The following is a 27,369-nucleotide window of genomic DNA, read 5'->3' on the forward strand; positions in this document are numbered from 1 at the left end:
CATCGAACAAATAAAGTTTTTCGCTTTCTTCATGAATACTTTGGGAATTGCGTTAGATTATCCGCAATATACTGACACAGGAATTGCTTGGCCTCCATATTCTCCCGATCTGGGTCCTTGTGACTTCTTTCTGTGGGACACATTGAAAAACACTGCCTATTGAAATAGTCCCGCTACTCCCGCTTCACTTCATTGTTTTTTTTTAGACTCCTTTCAGAGAAAGAGTTTTAAATGCAGAGCACCATCTGTTAATGATTTTCGTAACTAAATTTTCTAAACTTTTGTACACCATTTTTACATTTTTGCTAATAAACATACAGTTTCCCGCATAATTCTATCGATCTTTGTTGTAGAGATGTTTAATTTTGAAATCGGGGCTTATTCGCTGATCACCCTGTATAAGTTGGTTGTATTTCTTGATTGTGCACTTTTTGTTTAAAGCAGAGTTTCGTAAACTGTGGGTCATCACTCCCATGGGGGTCTCAGACCTGCAACAGACGGTCGCCAAAAATGTTAGCAATTTTAATATTTCTTTTAACTTATTATATTACCAACTATTTTTACACAATGCATCTGAAAATAGATAAAGTTAAGACCATACGGATTAAAAAAAAAAAAAACGAAACAGTTTCGACGCATTCTTTTTATAATATAATCGTTCATTGTACTTGCTTTACATGTGATGCTGTCATTTCGTCTGTTACTTATTTAAAATTTTCACATTGTTCAATATCTTAAAATTAGAAATTAAAGTTATGACCTATAACTGCAATAGTATATTACAGTACAAGTGAAAAAATTGACAGTCATGTGTCAGATTTGTGCAATGCTTATGAGGTCCCACGAAATTTTCGTAAATATTATGGGGTCCTATGGTCGCGAAAAAAATCTCAGTAATAAAAAGGAGTCGCGATTGAAGAAGTTTAAGAAGCCCTGGTTTGAAGCATTCTTTTATCCTACTGAGGCCAATTACAGTTGCTTAAAACAACTAGTTATTGATTCACATTTAATTTGTATGTATAATTAGTAGCATCCTCTTTTTATTTTCTTCTTCTCCCCCCCCCTTTATTTAATATATTTGTTGTTAGTTTTTGTTATATCTTCGCATGTATCCCTGACATCTGCCCTCTATTTATCATTTAAAACTAAAGGAGAGAAACATATTCTTAAATCTTTGAAATTTACAGATTATATCATTTAAAATATTAAAAAAGTAAAAACCATCTATAATTTTGATACCAAAAAAAGTGTTATTTATTTTTTCCCCCTAAAGTAACAAAGCTTGAATATTATTATGAAACCCTAAGATTGTGTTGTATTTTAGTAGGTGAATGCTACTTAAGCATAATTTTTCAGCAAAAGTTATCGATGCTTCCCGAAAAACCACTCTTTGTTTAATTAAGAAAAAATACATTTTATCCTAGTGACGAATGTTACATTTGAAAGAGAACATTAAACGTATTCTACAGTAAGTTAGTCTAATAATTAGTGTCTATTGAGTTAATAATAAGTAGCATGTGGCTAAGTTTGGTATGCTCTTATGTGTTTTGCGTTATTCTCTCTGTAACATTCTGAATTTTATTCTCTTTGCAAACGAAAACTGTTTGTCTTTATTCAGCCTCTGGATATTAATTCCATAGATTAGATCACCTCAAAACACATTTCAAAATCATTACTGCTGACTTGAATGTTTCAAAACACCATTTGTTTGAGACATTTTTTTGTTCAGATAATTTGTTCGTAAACCATGATTTGAGGTGTTCATGATTCGAGATTGTGTAGTATAAATGTGTATAAATAGTAATGTATTTCTTGTACGTACGAATTTTGTATTATTTATTTCTGATGCTAAGGGATCAGTTTCTAATAAAACTAAGCTGCTTGTTTGTGATTATATGAAATTCAGTTATTGAGGCAGATTTTACATTCTAGTTGCACTGGTTTCATTTGTACACTTGGTGAATGCAGTACGCAAATTTTAAATTAAAAGCATAATTATGACTGCATATTTTTTTATGTATTTACTTGTCTTTTATTTAAATATCTTATTTCCTTCCTTTGTCATTTCGATCCCTTAGGATATGCCAGTATTTTTATTTCCAGCAAAATAAAATACACCGCTGTCTTAAGAATTTTAAGGCCTATTTTTGGTAAAGTCAGCTGCATATTAGACTAGAGATAGCATTAATTATAAATTAGCATTAAATAACCATTTCAACTAGATCTAAATCCAATAGATTGTTTTTATTGAAAATATATTCAAGATGAAGTTTTAGATATAAAACTGATAACAGTCAATGAATTTGAATTAACTCTTTAAAGAGACTGTTCAAAATACCAAATAAAATCATTGTTTTCAATTCCATTATTTTATATTTTTTGGCAATGCCTAAACCATAAATTGATAATTTTAAATACTTCCACTAATTTATTATCATCTGTGTTTCTCTTTTATAATTTAGATTTAAAAATGCAAATTTATCATAATGAATGGTGCATTTTAAAACTTTATGTGATGTATTTGAATGACTTAAATATTATTAAAAATCGAGTTCCGTTAGTCATGTATTGTTATATTTCAGTTAATATGTTTAATTTAATTCTGTCCGAAGCTTTAGTTTTATACAAAATAAATTTCTTGTTTCTCTAATCTGTAATTAAAATAAAAACACGATAAGAAAGTTTAATGTTGTAAATTAACATCATTATTTTTTACAAGCATGTACGTTTATCTATCAATTGGCTTTAGTATGAGATAATAAATTTTTTTCTAAAATGCCGATCTGAAAATGATGTCTCTCCTCTATGATCTGCTTAATATTTAAAAAAGTGTTTTAAGGTAATTTATCACGTATGATTTAATTCGAACATTAAAATGAAATCTACTTACTTCAAAAAATGAAATTCAAATTATGTACCCTCTTTATATCGAACTCATGTAACATATTTCACTTTATCAAATCTAAATACTAAATAATAATAATAATAATAAATCACTGTGAAAATAAAATATCTATCTAAATAAAAAATTGCAATGTATAAAAATATAAATTTATTATATAATGTATCTAAATAATAATAAATTACTGTAAAATAATTATATATCATTTCCAATGCAGTAACTAATTTTTTTAATTAAAATTATCTGTTAAATACTTTATCTTTTCCTTCAAGGCATATTGCTGCACGTGAAGATAATTATGACTGTGTCAGGTAAACCTTTTCTTCCTCTTATTGGTTTAAATTTAAGGTAAGTTTAATAATTTTGTTATAACAAAGATTGCTAAATTGTGTATGGTGCAAAGGGTATTTTAATTGAAAAATTTCTCTGTGTAATAGTTTTGTATTTTTATATTGGGGACGGGGAGGATGAGGGGAACCATTATGTTATTTATGCAGTCAGCCTCTTCTGCTGCCAAAATGTAATTTGGGATGCAACTATCAATGTTTTATATGAAATAAATATAAAATAATTTATTATTTCAAATGTAATGAAATGCTTTTCAAATTAGCTATATTTTGGGGTCAGATTTGAACATCAATATGAAACAATCAGGATGATATGCACAATTAATCTACAAAGTTTTAAAACTGATTTTATTAATGAGAAAGAGGGTGAAAAAAGAACAGCTTTAGCACTGTGTAGCCTTCTGCATTTTTGTTTCTTCATTATAGTTTTTATGAATTTCTGGGCAGCTGTCAATATTGTTATGAAATGTACAGGTGCAGTAAGATGGCTTGATGCACCCTCCCCCCCCCCCCGCAAAGCAGTTTTAGGGTTGCCATAAAATGGCAAGATAAGGCAGGGTTGTCACACTTGGCAAGAAATCACCCATTTGGTGACAAAATTGGTGATGTGCCTTGGTTTAGCTTGGTACCGGTTTAGCTCAGAATGTTAAATAAACCCTGCTGGTACGTGGAGAGTTAGTATGAAGTTGGTGTCTCGTCCAGCGAGTCAATCCCTGCGTAGTGGATCGAGTTGACAGCCGGGCAGCGAGTACTGAGTGGGTCGTTGGGTGCACCGAAAGAGTCTCGTAGTGCATCGTCGAGAGAGCGTGTTGAGCTCCGGGAACAACTGAACCAAAAAGTCGGGAGCTGTGCTCTGTGTGTCATCGAGTGCATCTTGAGTTGTAGCGTGGAGAGTCTCTAGAATACGTGGAGTTCCGAGAACAACCAAGCAGAGTTGGGAGCTATACTCTGGTGCTTTGCAGTGAAGCTGTCATCACCATTATAGCCTGATAACCTGGAGGCATTGCCACTGATAGTGTCAGCGTGTTTATAGTAGTTCATCGACGACTGTAAAAAACGTGTTTTGGAGATGTCCTGACAATACTGGCCAATAAAGTGTGTTTCGATACTTTATCAAGTAGTATTGTCATTATTCACTTCAAATCCTCATGAACCCTGTATGAACTGGTGTCAGAAGAAAAAACACAATAATATTGTAGTCTCATTTTAGGAAAAAAAAAAATCACATTATGGCTTGATTATTATTGAGCAAGAATATTATGCCTTTCTTTGCAATATGTTACTTGATACAGGATTCATACACTCCTTAAAAGTAATTAAGTTTTTTTTAATACAATTTTTGGTCCTGGAAAGTCCGATGACTGTCATTTTGAATGTAAATTAACATTTTAAAAGAATATGTTTTGGCAATTCATTTACAAATATATATTTGATGGGCTAGCTTTTGAATTTATTCCTACTTCTACTAGTTATAGTAGATTACTTAACTACTTCTACTAGTTATAGTAGAAGTAGGAATGCTTCCACCCAAGTTTTGAAAAAGAACATTTCGGGAGGTGATTCGATGGTCTCCCACTTCTCTTCCCCTACCATCAGCCTCTTGCAAAAAGTAAATAGATGATGTGTAATCACATTCTGAGAGTGCTATTATCACATTATATGAATTTTTGCAAGTTTTATAAAATTTTAATTTGTGTAATTGAACATATGAAGTTTTGTATTTTTTCATGTATGTTAGAAAATGTCTTTTAGGTTATTATTAATGAATGGAGCAATTTTGGACAAGAAAAATAAGGATGATGAAACTCCTATAATGGTTAGTTAATTTTTGGTTTTGCTCTTAATTCTCCCCAAATTGCTTTTTATTTATAATATTTTTTCTTATAATAAAATCAAACATTGCTGCAAGCATTGATGAATTTTTATATATTGCCTTGAAACAACTGTGACTGTATGCACATGCTTATGTATTAGAATGAATATCAATAAGTTAGTTTTGATTTTTATTCTTATTTGTTATGAATAAGGTTTGCAGTGAATTGTGTTGGTGAAATGGCTAATGGATATAAATCCTTTCTGCATTATTAGCAAAAGGAGGTGCCTTTAAATTTCATACAAAAGCAAAATTAATCTTTCTATTAAAATTGAATTACAATTCTTGATCAAGCATGTCACTCAGGTATGGAAGACATGCTTGATTGTTGACAAATCTAAGAATCGGGCAAGCCAGGAAAAGGTGATTAATGTAGTGAACGCTGTCTTATACACCCTTGGTGCGTGTTTGTGGTCAAGCACTGTTTTCTCGAAATAGTTCTTCTATTAGCTCTGCCACAAGAAGCAACACATGTGGCGGAATAATGTCACAAACTACTACTGAGTTTTCATTGTGCTCTGAATGAGTGTTAGATGTGATTAGAAGTCATATGAGATGGTGCCCCATACTGTCACACAAACCAACCAGCATTCCTTTCTTCTTTTTAAGTTGCCTTATACTGTGTTCATGACTCCTTGTGTTTTGTGTGCCCTAACATACCCTCTGACATGATGGTACTGATATTTTTGCATATGTATAACTTTTCTTAATTTGCCTTTTCATTGTACTGATTGAAAAAACTCTTTCATGTTTTCATGAGTTCATGGTTTATGTTGAAAAATGAACTTTTCGCTGAAGTTTTGCACACTAATATATATATATTGCACATAGTAATATTGCACACAAGATATAATAGTGTCCAATTATCAATTTATTGCACATTTTATATGCATTATAGTAGTATTGCCACAAAATATAGGTAGATTTTTTTGTGTCTAATTATATCAATTTTTAATCCTGCTTATAGCCTTCTTTAATGCTGCTGTTGCATTTATTTTATAATACTTTCTGTCAGTTATTATTTTAAATTGAGCAATTTTTTAATTTAGATTTTTTTAAAAAAATCGTAGAGAGCAAATATGTATATTTATATTGCATTTATAAATATACATATTTGCATGCCAAAAACTAAAGTATTAGAGAAACTTAATATTGCACAGATATGTGAAAAATGATAGATTCAGACTTTATATATTGTTCTTTTTTAGTGCTGTGGAGATAATTCTTTATCTTGGAAACTTTTAAATCACTATAAATCTATGGGTCCTATAAAAGGAAAACTAGAACAGCGTGTTGTTTTCAGGTATGTATGTTTAATAATTTTGCTACAGAGCTTCGTTTAGGTTCTTTGAAAATATTGATATGTCTATCCTTTTTAAGGGATATTTCTCGAGGTTCTGAGGTATTTCCCATTGAAGTTATTAATGAAGTAGATGAAGAAGAGTTCATTATGGAATTCAGATATATTACCAAAAGCTGTTTTAGATCAGGAGTGGATATAAACACATTGGTAGACACTATGCAGGTAAATTGTAATTCAGTGAATTTTTAAATATCTGTCATTATGTTTTTTTTTTTTTTTTTTTTTTTTTTTTCTAAAATTGTTTTTATAAGAAATTTTACAGTTTGTAAAATTTTTTGTGTTATAACAAAAGTATCTTGAAATTTGTATGCTTGAGGGAAAAAATGCTGTTTGTTTCTATTTAGGAAATTTAATTACAAATTTATTAATCACTTCTTAAAGCAAATGTATGGGGAGAAATTTTTACTTCCTCATCAGCTTTTAATTCTGCCATTTTTTTCAGTATTTCCAGTCTAATTTAATAAATATTCTTGGAAGCACTCACCATACAATTGCCCACATTTGAATTCATTTAGCTCTGACATAATGCATTCACAACTGTACAAAACACTGTCTCAATAATGAATGGCATTTGTAACATATTAAGGGTGTTGTACAGGTGGTGTTAGTGAGCAAGCATATTAGCACCACCACTGGCTTTTGTAGGATTCAGCTCAAACATGCATTTTATGGGGTGTTTCTATATTTTTGCCCAACCTCTGTATATATATATAGTTCAAATAAATCAGCTTTCATTGTATTAATTATTTCTGTTTAATTCATTTTTAATCAATTTCAAAACATATTTCTTTGATATTTTAATATGTCAGTATGGAATGTAAAACTTTTTCATATCATATGCTACAGCCATTGTACTTTTTGCTTAGGATTCACCTTCAATCTGTTTTATTTCTTATTTGGATGCAGACTGTATGCAAAAGCTTAAAAAGCAATATTCATTGATCTGCTTTTGCAGAGCTAATAATCTGCTAATATATTTTAGTAGAATGACAATATTTCTGCAGCCATTCATGTAAGTAAAGTATAAAGTGAAAAACAGTTATAGTAAGCAGCACATGAAGGTATTTTAATAATAAATTTGATAGTCTGCCCTGTGTGACTTTATTAGAAATGGTCTTAAATTTTATGGCAGTATTTTTTCATCTGCAAAGTAATTTTTATTGCTGTGTATAAATGATAGGTTGTTAAAAGCCTAACCAAAAGGACCTAAAAATACATTCTAAAAGCAAGAGAAAATAATAAAATCCTCAATAGTATTGTATAGTAAATGAAAAATAAACTTTGATAATGTGTATGGTTGTGAACGTAACTGTGACAACGCTTTCTCTGTGGTAATTGTGGCATTTATCAAAATGAAAAGAAGATAGTATAGTAAATACAGTCAATATGTATCGTAGGGTATTTTTCATTTACTTTGCTGATATTTTATATATACCATTCATAGGCTACTTGTTTCATAAATAATGTATTTTATTGTAACTTCAGGTTTTGAGATTCGGGATCGGAATATTGCTAAAGACAATCTTTTTCCATTTTCGTGATTTATGATAGTTTTCTTAGATATATATGATTTTTTGAGATCATTGTACATTAAAGATATACACTGAGTAGATAGATATGATTTCAAAGTAACAAATGGTGAGGTGTAATTTTCTTTCTGTAGCCAAAACCAAGGTGCATACTTGTTACCATCCTATTTTCTCATATACTGAATAAAACAAAATATAAGTATATTTTTAATATGCTTTTGCAATGCATTAAAAATTAAGTCTATATAATGCATATGAAAATTCAGTGTTTTAATTAAATAATTTTTAATGATTATTAATAACTCATATTAGAATTTATTTTAAAAAGCAAAGGGCTTGATTCTTTTAACATTTATAACCCCTTATAGGGTTTAGGGGTTTTTCATTGTGTGTAACAATACAATCTAAGACCACTTACAGAGTTCTTCCTCATCAGAGCAAATAATATTTATGTTTTGTCATAATAAACAAAACTTTTAGTAAATTTTATTTAAAAAATAAGGAATTCTTTCGCATTACATAATCTCAATAACTTTTAAGATTACGTATATTAATTACAATGTATTGTTCATCTGCTCTTTTTATTAAATTTTTTTCTTTAATTTGCAGCTTTGTTACTGTAGAGACAAATGCATTTCTCGATACTGTACTTGTGTGATGAGTTCCAAGTGCTGGTATGACTTGGTAAGGGTTTTTACTTTTTTTACATTTTTCTCATAGCATAATTTATTATTTTTTTTATTTCTTTTCCCTGAAAGGATTTTATTATTTCAAATAGAATGGCTGTCTTGTCTCTGACTTTGACTTTCATGGTCCTCCTGCAATTTTTGAATGCAACAAGACTTGCCACTGTTCTAAAGCTTGCATCAACAGAGTTGTTCAGCGAGGTCTACGGTTTGTACATATTTCGTTTTTTAAATTACTGTTATGTAGCAAAAATTGTTAAGAAAATATCCTTAGTCATTTAAATTTTGCAGTATGGAATGTAAATTCTTTCATTTTTATTTTCATCTTTCTTTTCAGAATTCCTTTACAACTATTCCGTACTTTAAGCCGGGGTTGGGGTGTACGGACTTTACGGAAAATTCCAAAAGGTTCATTTGTCTGTGAGTAAGTATCTTTTTAACTGGTATCTTAGTACTTAAAATGCAGCTCAGTATACTATCTAGTGTAATTCTTGTTACACCTTAATCATGTGTATAAAATGCAAGAAAACTTGTCGTCATGTAAAATCTGATATACTTGAATTATTAGAATTAATGTTTGCTTAATTTTGGAAATGTTGATTTTGATTTTCTGTACTGTTGTTCTTTTTATTCTTTATTTTTCTATTATGTTTTAAAACTTGAATGTCTTTTGCTTTGTTTTAAAGAAAAATCATTTTGATACCTCCTTCTAGTTCATCATTTTTCTATCCGCACATATATAGAGTAATCATCATTTCTAATGCTTTTAAAATGGTTAGTATAATGCTAGTTCCATGAGCAATCTAAATTCTAATTAAACAATTGAAACAAATGGAATAATCTTAAATCTTCTTACCTTGTCTCTTTGCTCGTAAAAAGATGTTGACGCTGGGAAGGCTGTTTTCTTAATTCAAAAAGGCTACTAAAAGTTTACACACATCATTTATTAATCATTTTAATACACACTCAGTTTCAATACAGGAGACACTTAACAGAAAAACAACATAGCAATAAATTGAAAGAAGTTAGAGTCACCAAAGTTTCTGGGCATGCGCAGATGCCCGGAGTTTAAATTGGAATCTCTCCATTCTGTACTGTGGGGGTTGTGACATTTCCTCCCACCTTGCATTCTGGTGTAGGAATGCAACCTCAATAAATAATCAATAAGAAAGTCTCAATAAGATAAGTTGCAAATTCAGTCTCTGAGTTGGTTTTACTATACGTCCATATCTGGTTTTTACCATGGAACATTCTGGGCTGTCTTCAACTTCAAGAGGATAAAGTCTTTGGTAGGGTCTTAATAGTTCACCATTTATAGTTTTCATTCAAGCAACACGAATATTTTGGTCTTGTCCAGGGTAAGGTATTCTGCCCATAGGCCAGTCCATTCGTTTGCTGTTGTCACTTCTAATGAGAACAACTTGACCTACTCTAAAGGTGGTTGGGTGTTTGCACTTGGAGTGAGATTTCAATTGACCCAGGTATTCTATCCGAAATCTTTTCATCAGGTTTTGTTTAAGTTTCTCACGATAATGAAAACGTTTTATTAAATGACTCGAATTGAAAACATCTAATTCAGTGAGAGATCGAGTACGTATTTTTTGTAAAAATAAAGTTAATGGTTGTAAGCCTTCAACATTCTCTGCCAGATAAGTCAAGGGACGGCTATTGATTATATATTCTGCTTCACATAAAATGGGAGCCAGTTCATCATAATGTAGTCGAACGGGTCCCAGGTTTCTTCTTAAGATTCTTTTAGTCATTCCAATTAGTCGCTCCCATCCGCCCCACCAGGCAGCAGTAGGAGGGATGAAAATCCACTGAATCTGCTTAACTAAAGCCAATTCCTCTACCTTGTGCCATTCTATGTGGTGGAAAATATTATTAGTTCCTAAAATATTTGTACCGTTATTAGAATAAACATACAAGAGTGATACGAATCTTCGAAATGCTAAGCAAAAGGTTTCGGTATTCAGTGATTGTACTAACTCTATGTGCACTGCTTGAATCACAGCACATGTGAAGAGGACGAACTAAGCTTTATCTCCTTTTCTTAAGTATAATGGCCCTCCTAAATCAATTCCTGTTATTTCAAACGCAGCTGCATTCTTTACATGATTTTCTGGCAAAGGGGCAGCCATAACCTCAGCATTGGAATCTTCAAATCTTCTACAATTCTTGCAGTATCTCAAAACTTCATAAACAGTTTTTCTGCATCTTAATATCCAGAAGTTTTCTCTCAGTTGAGCCATTAACGTTTGTACTTCAGCATGGCTCAATCTTCTATGATGTTCCCAACATAAGCAAATGAACAAATGGATGTTTGCTAGGCAATATTATTGGCCATTTGAAACTGGACCATCAGCTAAAACTTGTACTTTCCCATTTAAAAGTTTACATCTGCTCCGATAAGTAGATGAATCTGAGAATCAGTTTCTTGTAAGGAGTTACTGGTACTATCAGTCAAAGTTATCTTCCTCTTGCGAAGATCTGTCATCCATGGGCCTTGCGGGATTTTCATTACGTTACTGAAAATCTTTTCTTGTTCTAAGTACTTCAAAATTACAACTGTAATTCTCATCTAAACTAGTCAAATACACTATAAAACGGCAATGCTTCAGTTGAGGAGATTCAAGACCACCAAATAAACTGTGAACTATTGGTATCTCTCCTAAACACTTGTAGTTCAATAGCTTAACTGCTTTGGCACTAATATAAGAATGTTGACTTCCTGTATCATAAAGGGCTCTTACGATGTGTCTACCATTTTTACCCCTAAGATAAACTTGCAATGTTTGTAACAGTACTCCTGTTGAGTTAGACTTGACTTGTAAGGGCCTGATCCTTGAGCTGGGTACAGTTCGGGTTTTCAACTGATTTTTGAAGATCTGCTTTTGATTCAAATAAAGGATTTGGACACATAACAGTACAACGAAATTTACTCCATATAAAGCATTTTATACTACTATGGCACTGCTTCGAAACATATCCCCTCTTAATGCAGGAAAAGCAACAAGCAGCCCTTTTAGCTATATCCCTTTTTTCATCCAAACTCATTTTTTTCACTTTATTGCAATCTTGAGAATTGTGTTTTTTCTCACAAAAAAATACAGTTCTTTTCGTTATAACCATTCGTATTTAAAAGACTAGCAGTGATCGGAATATCACATTTATTTTCGTTAAGATTCTGCTTAGATGATCTTTTTAAAGGTTTCCTTTCATTATCAAATGAATTTCTATCATTTGCAAGTCTTTGTTCCCCATCCATTTCTGATTTTAAAAATTCTATTAGAATAGCTAATTTATTTACTTCCCCTTTCCCCTTTTCATTAACTAAAAGAGAACTGATATGTTGTTCCCATATTTTCAAAACATCCTTGGATAAACAGCTCTCAACCAGAGGATAGAACATAGCTGCATATTTATCAGAGGTAACGCCTAAGGTACTTAAGGCTCTTAAATATCCTTCGATCTTATCATAAAGCTTCGCTAAATTACATTTATTATGGCTCAATACTAAAGTCAACAATTCACACACATACACTTCAATTAGTAATTCGTCTTTACCAAAATACGACTTCATACATTCTATCACCAACGGATAATTATCTGACATAGTTGGGAAACTTTTCAAAAGGTCACGAGCTTGCGACTTCTCTGTTGTGCTTTGAATGAGATATATAAACTTGTCTTCATGCGATAAACATGGGTCATCATGAATTTTCTTAAATTCCAAAACTCCTTTAATTGAACCATCATATTTTTGTAACTCGATTTTAGGTAATTTAATACTTCTTTTATTTACCACTTCAACAGAAGAATCATTATTAGATATTTTATTACACAGTTAATTTCGAAATCATTCCACTTTCATTTTCAAAAATCAGAATAAGATTTTATCCTTTCATATTCTTGATCAAACATATTTTGATCCGTGTTCGGATCTTTAGATAAAAGATCTAAAATATCTCGATCAAAAACATAAAATGGCTTTCTGCAGTGTGTCTCTCACCTAGAACAATACAATCATTTAAGAACACTGAAACCGGCACTGCTGTTTTTGCTAAATCCTTTGAATTACAGCTTCCTTGATGTGCAGTTGGACCTGGAAATGAAAGTTGATAAGAAGGAAATGAGTCCAGAGCAAATAAGAACTATAGCTTTGGAAACAATTGAGCAACGTTTTCTAGCTGAGGAATGTATACATGTATATACATTCCTCTTTGACTCTTTGACTGATAGAATTCAGGGCACTGGAGCTGGAGTTTTTAGCAAGCTTTTCAGTTTCTACATACCTGTAGGGGCTTACTCCACTCACTTTAATGGAGAACTGAAAGCCATTCATGTAGCTCTCCAACAATTATCATTGAAACAGAGCTCGTTCAGGAGGGCTGTTGTACTGTCTGATTCGACTTCAATACAGGCCATCTCCTCTTACCAAGAGTGTAAGAACACATGCGTCCAACATTGTCAAGAGGTCATAAAAGAACTTTCCCACGAGATATCTTTTCAATGGGTACCTTCACACTGCAGTATTTATGGGAATGAGATGGCTGATATGCTTTCGAAAAGGGGGGCTGTGGTTCTCCAAGAGCCAAAAACAAGTGCAAGCCTCCATTCTATTAAGCTTCTGACATCGCTAACATATCAAAAGACTTTTAGAGATTTTGCCCCTCGGGCTTGTGAGGGCAAGCCTTGAAGTGTTCTCTCATCAAACCCAGCTTTTAATCCTGACCACCTGTAAACAGTTGCAGTTGCATCTTTTAGACCATTGACGGGACATGACTGTCTACAGAGTAATTTATTTCGCATTGGATAGCTGATTCGCCGTTGTGTGTTTTATGTAATAGTGAACGGCCAATGACGGCGGATCATTTGGACGAGTGTGAAACACTGACAAATTTTTCTTGTAGATTTCAGCGTTATTGGCAAGCAAGGAGTTTAATGGCCTAACGGCCAGTGTAACTGGCTTTTGACAAATCATTTATTTGATTTTGACAAATCACATAAATATCTCGAATCACATAAATATATGAAATTTATATTCCAAGAAAATACTTTTATTTCAAATAAATCTTACATGTCAAACACAAAAAGCATTCATATCTTTAAAAAAAAAAAAAATTGAAAAAGGATTACAGTCAACATCTTACATCTTTCTTGAATCTGAACTCTTGTTGCTAATTTTAAATGAGGTAAAATTTAACATTTAAAAAAAAAAAAATCATGCCGTGTGCCATCTGGTGAAACAGAACTGTTTATCTATTTATTTGGAGGCTGTTTTCAACAGTAGTGTCTCATATTGATTATTCATGGTGGTTTTACTGCAACAGCAAAAATTAAAATTTTGTGTACATCAGGTGGTAACGAAAAAATCTTTCAAAATTTCATTTACCTAGTGCTTTCTCTTACCAAGCTACAGTGGATTCATTATGCATTACTTTTCAATCCACGTACGTATTGTGTTATAATCAGTAATTGTGTTAAATAAACTTTTTTCCAGTGTAATTCTGAAATACCATAGTAGTAATATTTATTCTGAATCATACTTCTGTAAAACATTTTTTGTCGAAAGAACAGTTTTCTTCAGAGTTTGATATTTCTTTTTAAAAACATGATATACTTTTAAAGTGATTTAGACACATAATTCCTATAAATATGTATATATATATATACAATAATAAACATAGTTATTGTATTGTATGTTGTAGTAAACACACTAATTTTTTCAGTTAGTCATACTTAATTGAATAACTATTTCATCAGAGAAAAAAAAATTAATATCTGTGGGAACCTTGTTGTACTTATGAGTTGTTCTGAATGTATTAGTTTTGAAATAGCAAGATTTAAGAACTGAATCCTTTCACTAAGAAATCAGAGTTTTAACCGAGCTGCTATAAACGTCTGCCCACTTGGCCTTTCATTTTACGAAAATTCTTTGTCCTTCCGTTTACTCAAATACCTGTGGGAGAATCAGCCTTATTTTAGCATTGGACAGTATCAACATATATTTTTTGGAGGAGGGTGAATTAAAGGTAGAAATGGAAGGAAGTTGTAAAAATTGCAAGAAAAGTTCTGGCCATTCTCATATTTTTAATACAAACAGCTTACTAGTTAAAAGAATTAAGGGAAATTGTTCTAATCTGCCAGAATGTTCCTGTAATAATAGATCACAGGTTGTTTTATCTAAAAATGAAGTAAAAAGTTATGCTTCCAGCATTCAAAATGTAGATTTTCTTCATATTCCATTATTATAAGACTTTTCTATTCTTTTTTGTTTATAACATAAATAGGAGTTAATTTACCTTAGAATGCCCTCTGTACAGTTACCCCATAATCACTTCATAAAATCTAACTGTACTTGCAGACTTAAATATATGTATTAGGATAAGAAGGCTATAAAAACAATTAAAACAGCCAAGAATCTTTCTTATGAGCAAAAATGGCTGTTATATATAATTTTAATTAATTATCACTTATATTTTTATTAGATGAATTATTACTGTGTGACTTTAATTTAAATATGTTTTGGATAGATATGTTGGAGAATTGATAACTGGACATGAAGCAATTCAGCGGGGAGATGATACTTATTTTTTTGATCTTGAGAGTGAAGTAAGTGTGCAGGGCTTTTATTTTGAATTACTTTATTTTTTATATAATTTATTCATTTATATGCTGCATGTATTAGTAAAATAGTTTTAAATGATTCATGATCTCCTAGATATACTTTTTATTTTACTTGCTGCCTGAAGGTTATAATATTTGCAAATTTATACAGTCAAAAGTCGTTAATCCAGACTCGTCGGGACTTCGGCGATTCCATATTATCGATTTTTCTGGATTATAGATCATCAGTTTAAATCTCGTAAGATGGCATGTAGAAATTCTAAAATTAAAAATATGAAACCGTAATTTATGAAATAAAGAACAATTATGATCTAAAGGGTATCAAAATTTACAAAAAAAAAAGCTTAATATTTATTTGTTTACTTTATTAAACATTTCTTTCAATGTAAGTTGTTTAAGTTGCTTCGTTTTATGTGATAATACTTTCTCTTTTTTTCGTTTTCACTAACCTCTCTGTCACATTCTTCATGTCTTTATCCATTTTTTGCAGCAATTCCACTTTTTGTTTGTTGGACATCGAAACATACTTTCGTTTTGTAGATCCTTTGGAAGTTCCAGCATCGGAAATTCTATTTGACATAAACGAAAGTTCAAGTTTACTTTTATAAAATTGCTCTTACAGTCTGCAAAAAATAATAAGCGGGATCCAATTCGAAGATTAAGGAACAACACAATCATTAAGATTAACTGAAATAGATAATTAGATAATTTTAGCTTACACCGTCCGTTATACATTAAACGCGCAGGCGAAAACGTATTCTGCACTTGTGCATACGCATATGCGCAGTAGTCAAGGTCTTACGCGCACGCGTAATATTTATTTGTTTACTTTATTTAACATTTCTTTCAATGTAAGTTATTTAAGTTGCTTCGATTTCTGTGATAATACTTTCTCTTTAATTCTATAGACAGACAATTTTTTGTTCAGTTTCAAAGTTCCATTTTGTTCAAGTCCTGTAATTGCTGTGTCAAGTATTCCAACTAACTTATCAATACAATTTTTTTAAATTTCAATAACCTCTCTGTCACTTTCTTCACTATCGATAGCAGTATTTTCTGGATCTAGAACCATACTATGCTTTTCGCCATCCGTTGATTGATGATTGGGGCATTGTCATCGCAATGAAAAACTTCTGTTATATCATCTTCATTTATTACTGCTTTTACACATTTCTTTACAAAATCCATTAATTGGAAAATTTCATCTTTGGTTTTCTATATCTGAATACGTTAAAATTTGCGGTTGTCATCTACATCATCCTCACCATGAAGCATGGTAGCCGACCATAGATTATGCCAAGTATTTTTAAAAAGTATCTGAAGACACACCCTCGCATGATGCATGATCTTGCATTGCTCCACAACAGATTTTATGTTAAATTATTTCAAAAATTCTTGAACAGTCTTGCCATTATTCAAGAAATTTAACATGGATTTTTAAAATGTTACTTTAAATTTGAATTTCGGTGTGTGCACTACTACTATATACATAGGCTGAATGATGGACATACAGTTTGGAAGTAAAAATAATATGGATACATTATCTTTCACTAAAACTTTAAGTGAAGTATGAGGCGAATAGTTGTCTACAATCAGGACAGTTTTTACTTCATCAGGTAAACGAATCAAATTTAAATGTTGCCGAGCCTCGGGTATGAAATGATTTTCAAACCACTCATTCATTAATGCTTGTGTCATCCATGCTCTTCTATTTTCAAGATATATAACGTGGAAATTCTTTACTCTTTTACATGCTCGAGTTCATGTATTTATTATTATTATTATTATTATTATGAAAGTTTTCAGCTATGCATTCCTGCAGCATTTGCGCATGCTAAAATTTTTAGTTTTGCTTTGGAATCTTTGACAACGCTTGGAGCCTTTTCTGTAGAGGTTGCCAAGGTATTTCATGGTACATATTGCCAGTAAATACCAATTTCATCAGCACTGTTTGTTCTAGAGATAACTTTTCATTATTAATGAGTTCAATGAATTCATCTGCAAATAGTTCAGCAGCTTTCTTTAAACACCTTATACTATGGCAATTTTTAAATTTGGTTAACAAACCTGTCCAAATATGGGCACTAAATTCATTTCTTCATGAAATATTTTGGCTTGAGCCATTAGCACTGTATCCGTCAATGGCACGTCCTCACTGCGACACTGTCTGACACATTCAATCAATACTTTGTCATGATCATCGCTTCTAGCATAACAAATAATTTTTCTGTTATTCATTGTATCAGAATAACAAAAAATTCCTTTTTCTGATTTCTTATGTCATATACAGTTGACTTTCCAATGCCATATTCCTCGCCTAATTTTGAGAAACGAGAAACCTTTATTCATTTTTGTAGCAATTCCACTTTTTGTTTAATGGACATTGAAACATGCTTTCGCCTCGTAAATCCTTTTGTAGCTCCAGAATTAGAAACTCTTTTCGATGTAATCGAAAGTTCAACTTCATAAAATTGCTGTAATAATAACAGGCGGGAAAAAAATTATAAGCTGCATCAAATCAGAAAGTTGAGGAACAGTGTGCTTCTCGAGAATGAAGAAAAATGTGTTAAATCCTCACAATGGCTGATTTTTGACTGCAAATGTACATTATACATCACACTATCAATCTCTATATCATCATACACACATATATATGAATATGTAATTCTTGTGGTGAAAAAGAAAGATATATTTCCTGTAAAAATTGTTAAAACTTATTGTGATTAACTATTAGTATTCAATTAAAAATATTTGTGAAGATTTCCCTTTAACATTTACATTATCACTGCCTAGTAAACATAACCTTTCTTCTGTCACAAGCAAGTAAAGTTCAGATAAAAAATGTCAGTGTTAAAGATATTTGTATTTTAAATAAATATATATATATATTTATGTGTGTGTGTTGTTTTATGTGATTTTAATACTTTTGTAATGTAAAAAAAATTCTGTAGATTTCTAAGTAATGATAAAATATTACTTTAAGCAGCTATATTATTAAATAGAAAATCTATTTTTCATCCAGTAATATTATCAGTTTCATGTTAAAACTATTAAAAATGCAAATATACTACCTAATTCAGACCAGTTTCTCTGCTGATTTAATTGCCTCTTAACACCTAAAAATTTTGTAGCAATTGTCTAATTTCTCATTACTAAGGAACTTTTGTTATCCTTGTTGTTGCTGCTAATCTCATTTCTCAATCAAAACAAGTCCGGAAATTTTATAGTGGCAAGGAATCCTCAGTTCATCTGTCATTGGTATGAGTCTTGAGTGCCATTTAGGAGACAGTATGACACTCCTAGTTTTTATGGAGAGCACCCCTGTGGTTGGGCCCTCCATACCTCTTTACCACCAATCCACTCAAGTGGTCTTTTAGTTCGCAACATAATGTGAGCGTCCCCATGTCTTGCAGACATTACAAATATTCATGCTTTCTCCAAGATTAAAATCCCATATTTACGGTAGAAGGTTTGTAGTAATTTTTGTTATTAATTTTGGTCGAACCGTCTCTAAAGGCAATTCATGCTTGAATTTGTCGAGGCAAGGAGTGGTAGTGTTTCCTAATGTCATCCTGCAAAACATTCTGCCAGGCATTCATCAGTTGTTGCTCCAGATTTGTGATATTTTGTGGTGCCCGAATCTTGCGGCCTACTTTGTTCCAGACATGCTCGATTGGGGAAAGGTCTGGTGACTTTGCTGGCCAAGGAAGATTATCAACCGCACAGAGATATGCGAGCGGTATGTGGCCTGGCATTATCTTGGTGGAAAATCGCCCCAGGATGACGTGCCATGAAGAGTAATGTAACGGCCTGCAGGATGGTATCAACATATCGTTGAGCTGTTAAAGATGTATGGAGGATGATTAAAGATGACCTGCTGTCATAAAAAACAGCACCCCACATCATCACACCAGAGGTTATGGCTGTATGCCTTTGTAAAAGGCTGATTGGGAGCGCTGGCTCCGTCCTCTCCGGACACAAACACGGTGGTCATCTGCTTCAAGAGTGAAGCGGGATTCATCGCTTAACACTATACAATGCCAGTCTGATGGTAGCCATGATGATCGGCTGCGATACCACTCCAAACGACTTTGCTGATGTTGTGGGGTCAAAGGCAAACGTCTTAAAGTCCTCTGTGAGTGTAACCCCACCTCAGACAAGCGGCGTGAGATGGTGGACGGTACCACGGGAAGTATAGACGTGGCTGTAGTGTGTTGAATAGTTGACAATGATACCAATCATCCTATCTTCCTTGCATTTGTGCTCCTTGACCTTCCAGAGCCTTCATTTTGTCATCAATTTCCTTGTAGCAACCATTGCTGCCAACATCTTTGCACAGCAGTCTCTGTATGCTACAGGTGGCAGCCTATTGCTCGGTATGACCACTCAGCTTCACGCAACCCTACAATGCGACCATGTTCAAAGTCGTTTAGTTGTCTGTAAGGTCTTCAATAGCTTCGTAATGGCATCTTTATTTGCTTCTTTACGGAATTACAATGACAGCAACAAAAAAATGATAAATTTTCCGGCTCTGTTACTGGTTTTATACTTTGCAAATTGTGCACTAGAAATGCGTGCTATGATCGCAATTCCTGTTCAATTACCTTGAAACTTTGATCATTTGCATGTTCGATCAAGATGTTTTTGCATACCAATTTTTGTTAAGGTTACAAAAGTCCTTCTTGATGTTTGGATTCTTTTGCAAAAGAGTGTATTATTGAACCTTAAAAATGATTAATACTTATGCTAAAATACACAAGATGGAGACACTTGTTTTAATAAATTTCCCTTCTTATTTTAAAGTATTTATTTAAATTGTGTTAGCTTAGAATTTAAATATTAATAAATGTGTTCTTTCATTTCTATAGACTGCTGATTACTGTTTGGATGGTCGTTTTTATGGCAATATTGCTAGATTTCTTAATCATAGTTGCGAGCCTAACTTAATAGCTCTCAAAGTGTTTGTTGAGCATCAAGATTTAAACTTTCCTCGTATTGCATTTTTCACTTTGAAAGAAGTACAAGCATATGAAGAATTGTGGTAAGTTGTAATAATTAGATCTGTGCACTTTTGAAATCTGTAACATTATACAAAATTGTTGATTTATTACCATAAAATAGTTTAAATACTTCAGAATCAACATAACTGTAAAATATTCAATTTTAATTATTTTTTCTTTTTATATACAAAAGTTTCTTTTATATAGTTTCAATATGAATGTTCCAATAAATATAAACATGACATTTATGACATTACTGCTTCATAATTTTAAATTTTTGTATTTTTTGTGCTATTCTAAATTAATTTAAGTTTTGTGGCATATTGAATTTGATTGTGTTAGTGTCTGTAGCAAGGACTTGTTATGCTACATTTCAACAGACATAAGCTTAAGGTCATGTTATCATAATTTATGTGAGTTACTAAATCAGTAGTTTAAAGACTAGCATATTGATGTGAAAAAATGTAAGGGCAATGCATTAACATAAAATTTAGTCGTATATTGATTTTTGTGAATAATGTGTGATTCTCCTAAAAATTCATAATTTTTCTCCAAACTTTATGACTGTTCAGGCTGTATTTTTCATACTTTAAATATATAAACACATTTTCTGCATAAATAACTTTAAAAGTGCATTAAATATCAATATTTCATTATATATTAATATATAATTATATATTAAAATATTCATGACGCTGTCAACTTTTGTACTTATAAGGGGAAGACTGACTATTTAAATTTTGAACCCACAAAAAAATTACTTTCAAGAAAAGTTTTATTTCTTCATAATCAACATATGCAAACAGAAACTTAAGGATGTGCATTAGAAAGCTGGTATAGTTTCTTAACCATTATGTCAAAATGAAACATCCAAAATTAAAAGTTTAGTTGTCATATTTATTGAATGATGCTTTCATTATTATTATTTTTTTTTCTTTTATCTGTTGATGATATTGTTCCACCAATTGTTACAGCAATTTTTCATAAACTGAGACAAAAGTTCTGATAACCTCAGATTGTGCATCAAGATTTGTCACATTTCTTACATTATTCAAATTTGTACTAATTTTAGAGCTTCATTTTTCTCTGAAATTGATTTATTAGCTTTTAGCCATCCCCTCCATCCATATTTTCTTCTGGAAAAGTCTTTGCGTTCACTTACATATCTCATGGAACTCTTGAGATATAATACCTTTCTTAAGCATGGAGTTCTGATAACCTCAGTATTATTCAAAAATCTCACTGTTGAATTCATTAATTGGTTCTTAATCAGTTGAAAGGCTGCAAGAAAAGTGTCTCATAATTCTTTTCATTATCATAGTCCAAATAAATAGACTGCCTTTTATGCTTTGTATTGAATTGAAATGAAACGGCTAGTGTAAGAATATGTAAAAGAGTTAGTAACATCTTAGATAGCTAGAAAAATTGTTTTCATTGTGAAGTATTTATTCATTATGACAAGATTGTAGTTGCATTGAATAAACGTATTGTTTTGGATATGTAATACTTCTATGTGCATGCTAATTTATTAATAAATAAAACTTTAAAAATCATTAAAAATATTTAGAGTTGTATGAAAATCTGCATTCTTATTTATACCCATAATTAATGTATAATTATACATGTATCAGAATTTTAAATTATACAAGCAATGAAATGGTATGAAAATAATGAAGCCTTGTTTACTTTTACATTAAAAGTAAAAAAATTAGCAGTTTCCCAAAACATATTTTACACACCGTGCTCTTTTTGTTTGTATACATTACTTTACCATGCTTTAGAATAACTCTAATAATTCTGTCATGAGAGATATAATTTTTTCAGAATGTGAAAGACATAGCTTTACTTTACTTAATGGCATTTATGCTATTATATGAAGCATTTTGCCTGCATTTTATTCATTTTAAGTGAAAAGAATTAGAGCTCTTAAAAGCCACATTGATCCCTAGAGATGAGTCTTATATTATGCAAAATAGGCTTACTGTTTGTTTGCTTGAGTTAATTTTAAATTTACACTTTTAAAATCAGAAAATTATCCTTTTTAGTCAATAACAGAAGAATTCATTGCAGTTAATTTGAGTTTATTGACGAGTTAATTTTATATTTAAGCTTTTAAAATCAAAAATTTATCTTTTTTAGTCAATAATAGAAGAATTCTTTGCAGTCAATTTGCAGGAATAATTTAGATTGAAAGACAAAGTTGCTGATTTTTTATATCATTCATTCAGTTGCAAAACAAAGTGTAACTGTTTAAATATGCCTTGCTTGGAATGAAACAGTCTTTGAAATTATTCAATGCTGTATTTATACTGTAAATTGTTAGGTGTTAAATTGCTTGCGTGATGAAAAAAAGAGTTCTAAGTTGAATTCCCTCCCTTTGAGGTATCATCATAGGCATAATGTATGTAAGTAAATTGTCTTATTGTATAAATAATCTTGACTATTCTATGTATTAGTGAAAGTATTTTCAGTGTAATTAATCATTTTACAGTCTTTCATTTAATATTATTTTCAGCTGCCTTTAAATTTTAAACAAGCTTTAGAATGCTGGCTGGTGTTTTAACCACACATCTAATTGTACTGAATATGCTTACTTTTTTTTTTCATTTTATTGTCTGTATTATCAATTTAACTATGGTATTCTACCTTAAAGTTAATAAAATTATAAATTTTGTTTCTTTTACTTTTTAGTTTTGACTATGGAATTGATTTTTGGATCATAAAATGCCAAACTGTCCTTTGTACCTGTAATTCTAAACTGTGCAAATATTCTAAAGACTCCATTGATGCAACTTTTGAAACTTATTTGACTGAGATGGAATAAGGGAAGACAACTTCCATGATTCTTTCAGCCAAATGTATTTTGTATTATTTTATTAGATATCTGTTAAAGATTCTGTTATTTAACTTCTTATTTAGAAGGTATTTCTTATTGAATATAATGCAATTTTTGTTGCTTTAATGATTTTCAATATTTGACTCAAAAGAGGAAACTTGTCTAAATCTGTTCCAAGAGCAGAAGGTATTTTTTTCATAAAACTGTACATATTTTGCTATTTAAAAATACAGTTCGAGAGTTTTTGAAAGTATGTCATTTTACTTATATAAATTTGAGATATAAAATTTATAAAGTCAACAAATGTATATAACCATACTGTTTTATATTCAACCATATGGTATTAATATATTATATGTGTGATGCATTTAACATAACCCATCAGGCATTATGTTAAAATAAACATCCATCTGACTTGTACATGAATTTATATTGCTGTATGGAATGTATATTTTTATAAATAATAAACCAGTTGAATTTTTATTGTGTATTTTTTCTGAATTTCTTTGTTCAGTTCATTTTATTTTTATAACAGCTTCTGAATTTCTTTGTTCAATCCAATTTATGTTAGAAGTAAACTTAAAATAACTCAGTATCTTTATATTAAAACTTAACAGTAAATTTTAAATTCCTGTTCAAAGGAATTTTATATATTTTTAGGCATCCTTATAAGAAATATGATTTTGTGTCAGTGCTTATAACGTCTTACAGAAAATCAATCATTAATAGTTGATTAATTAAAAATTATGTATAAAGCTGAAGTTAAAAGAAATGTAAGGTTTTCATATTAAAAATAAATCTCCTTCCAAAGCATATATAGCCATCCTTAGGTGTATATATTGATTATTTTCAATAATATAGTATAAACATTTTAAATTCATTAGTATCAATATAATTATATACTGAGCAGACCAGAATTGAAACAGTTCATTATTTGTTTGATACTATTTTTCAGAAACTGTTAAAAATAAAGTCTGTATTGTGTAATGTATTTCATAATAAAAACAATCATAATTTTAACTTAAATTTAATAATACATATTACACTATTTACAAGACTCAAAGCAGTATTTTTTAACACATCAGAACAAATTTCAGAAATGGGGAGATTTTTTGAAAATAACAACTCGTCCCACTGTTTATACAATAATTTCATAAATTAAAATATTCTAATAAACTATATAATTTTATACTATTTTTATGATATTAGCAAACTATTTTTAATTTGTTCATAATTTTACATATTTGGCATTTTAAAATATTACATATATAAACATCTTTCATAGTATATACTTGCATCTGTCAGTTTCTTATAGCACCTCATTCATTCTACAGCACTCTTAAATTTATTAATTTTCCCATATGTAGGGTATTAAATAAATATTTCCCTATACAGGATATTTATATTTGAGGAAACATTCAAATATATTAAAAAACTGATTTGCACATGAATAAAATTCATATAACTACAGCTTTAATTTTATTCTATGCCTTAAACAGCTAGTGCATATAAAAAGCTATAATAAATACAGAAGAGAATAATCACATTCTTAACCAAAGTACAATTCTAGACCTTGTACATTTAATGACAAAAATCTACTTATTTTTTCTGAACATTGATTAAATAACTTGCTTTTTTTCATGCTAAAATGCAAAATTTTATGGTGTAAAAATAATTATGAAAAGCAAATATGGACAGATAACATGCAATTAAAATATACAATAAGCTAAAATGGCTCTATAGTTATTTTATTTTTTTTTATACATGGCTGGGATTATGTTGCGTAGCACCACAGAATACACAGCAAAGAAAACAACAAATGATTACAAAAATCACACTTTTTGACTGGAATGAAGAAAGTTGTTTTAACCAACGCACAACAATTAACATTTAATAATTTAGTTTATTATTAAAAACAGCATAAAAGTTTCTAAAGACCCTAATCTAAAAATTGTCAAAAAGTATACCCATTAAAAGTCTGTAAATGTGCTTTATAAATTTAGAAAATTCGTATTACTTATTATTTTATTCTTAAAAGGAATTTTTCATCAAGTATTTTTGGCTGTTGGTAAAAAACATGTCATGTTTTTGGTAGTGTTTCAATTTTAAAAACTTTTCTTAATTTTAATTTTTTTCGAACTTATTCCAGTGCAATCAAAATCAATGTAAATAACAAGAATCTAATTACTTCTTCTTTACAAGAGACTTTTTTTATACTCAAAATACAATACTAATAAATATTTTATGCTCTTTGCATTATGTCATATTAGTACTATAAAAATGCTGGGATATTTACAGAAAGTTATCATTCATCATTTGGAACTGACTAGTACAAACATTTATGCTTTATAGACCATAATGGAATCAAGACAAGCAAAATGCAAACCATTCACGGGAAATTAATTTATTACTATATAATCATTGTATATTTTATTTATAGCTTTTAACTGATAAAGTACACAACAGCCACAAAAAGGTAGTAGTTATAAACATTTGTTCCTAATACAAGTATAACAACTTATTTCCAATAGCAGCAAGAATGCAGTTCAGCTACATTGTTTAATAAATTAATTTCATTGAAGCATTATACCAACGGAAAAATAATCCGCAATATATAGTAAAATGAAACTGCAAATAGTTGAAAAATGTATTTTATCTTTAGCGTTAAATGCACTAGTTCTTGGGAAGTGTAGTATCCACCTTATTTGTCTCGTGGACGGCTAGGTTTAAAAAAAATTGATTGTGCACCTTTATGAAGTACTGTCCACTTCTATTGCGTTATTGATTATAGCAGTTAAAGTTGTAAATGCCATTTATACTACATACAGTTTTGTTCAAGTGCATCAGCAACTTAAGACATGTACCTATGAAGTTTAATTGATATCTTCACTAATGGAAAATAACTCTCAAACAACTGATATGTTAGTATCGTTCAGTTGTTCACTTCATAGGTTAAAAATTTAGGAAGACATTTACTAGACATTGACCTTATTCTTGAGCATTTCTGGTGATGTTAGACGCAGCTTGTAGATTTGTTCAAAATCACCTTCATCAGAGGAAATATTACTGCGACTCTGTTTCAGCGTTTCCAGGAAATGACTGATGTGATTGAAACTTTTATCTGTATTGTGGTTTGCATCTGCATCTCCATTTTCAAGTGCTGAGGTTAGTTTCTTGTTGAGTTCCCGCTGCTCTGCCAACTAAAAAGAAAATAGAATAAAATACAGTTCTTGTTGTTTGTCAAACAAAATTACAGAAGAAATATTATTTGGCAATTTTTATTTTTATTACTAAAATTAACATATCAAATTTATTACTAAATTATCTCTCCCTCCCCTCAAAAAAGCATTGATTGCTTTATGTTTGTTCCAATTAATCTTCTGAAGAATATTTCAAGAGATTTATTAGTACAATAAAAGCTGAATTATCCAGCATTCAATTAATTCAACCATTTCTTATGCTGAAATTTAATTATCTATGTTGTTTAGTCCTATTTGACATATCTAACAATTTCGCAAGTACTGCCATATCGCATTACATAAATTTTAATTTATTTCATGTTACAGAACATTCAAAAAGTGATGGGAAGGAAAAAAAAATGTTTTAAATCTTTAACAGTTTAATAGTCTACAATTCAGATACTTTCCTTTTCTTCAAACATGAATTTGATAAATTATGCAAAATATGGAAACTGATTTACAGAAGTTACAATTTTTAAAAATTACCCCAATAATGATGTCAAAAACAAATAAGACATTACAAACTAAAAGTGTATTTCTTATTTTCTAGTGTTTTATGTTTTCAATTAGTACAGTACAAAGTCTGTAATCCGGACATCCATTATCTGAAATGATTTATAATCCGGACCTCAAAGCCACAAACTTACGCATGCGCATAAAGCATTTACCCATATGATCTTCAAATTGTGAAGAAAGTACCAGAGAACGTTGTTGAAAATAAAAAAATTTCGATTGACAAGTTAGTCCGTATTCTCGACACAGCAATTACAGGACTTGAACGGTGGAACTTTGTAACTGAACAAGAAATTATGTCTGTTTATAGAATTAAGGTATGTGTATTAGAAAGAGAGAGTAAGAGAAAGTATTAGCACAAAAACAAAACAACTTACATTGATTGTTTACTAAAGTAAACAAATAAATATTAAGCATTTTTTGTAAATTTTGATACACTTTAATCATAATT

At 30.6% G+C, this 27,369-nt stretch overlaps 2 protein-coding genes across 13 annotated transcripts in view; one reads left to right on the forward strand and one right to left on the reverse strand.

Annotated features, from left to right (window-relative positions):
* Positions 1–23,649, forward strand: part of LOC118183193 (uncharacterized) — a 116,104-nt gene extending 92,455 nt beyond the window's left edge. For all 4 annotated transcript variants that reach the window (XM_085806702.1, XM_035352659.2, XM_035352662.2 and 1 more), the window contains 10 exons: positions 3,175–3,213; positions 5,002–5,065; positions 6,331–6,425; positions 6,503–6,647; positions 8,624–8,698; positions 8,793–8,908; positions 9,038–9,124; positions 15,237–15,315; positions 20,199–20,371; positions 23,022–23,649. In XM_085806702.1, coding sequence (XP_085662828.1) covers positions 3,175–3,213; positions 5,002–5,065; positions 6,331–6,425; positions 6,503–6,647; positions 8,624–8,698; positions 8,793–8,908; positions 9,038–9,124; positions 15,237–15,315; positions 20,199–20,371; positions 23,022–23,154 — 1,006 coding nt within the window. In that variant the 3' untranslated portion in view covers positions 23,155–23,649. The remainder of the gene's footprint in view (positions 1–3,174; positions 3,214–5,001; positions 5,066–6,330; positions 6,426–6,502; positions 6,648–8,623; positions 8,699–8,792; positions 8,909–9,037; positions 9,125–15,236; positions 15,316–20,198; positions 20,372–23,021) is intronic.
* Positions 23,650–24,177: 528 nt separating this feature from the next.
* Positions 24,178–27,369, reverse strand: part of Evi5 (ecotropic viral integration site 5) — a 372,412-nt gene continuing 369,220 nt past the window's right edge. For all 9 annotated transcript variants that reach the window (XM_085806704.1, XM_035352652.2, XM_085806705.1 and 6 more), the window contains one exon: positions 24,178–26,366. In XM_085806704.1, the coding sequence (XP_085662830.1) occupies positions 26,142–26,366 (225 nt within the window). In that variant the 3' untranslated portion in view covers positions 24,178–26,141. The remainder of the gene's footprint in view (positions 26,367–27,369) is intronic.

This window comes from Stegodyphus dumicola, chromosome 12 (assembly GCF_044657685.1).
Source record: "Stegodyphus dumicola isolate Sdum_Otavi_A_Nest chromosome 12, ASM4465768v1".
NCBI classification, from domain to species: Eukaryota; Metazoa; Arthropoda; class Arachnida; order Araneae; family Eresidae; genus Stegodyphus; species Stegodyphus dumicola.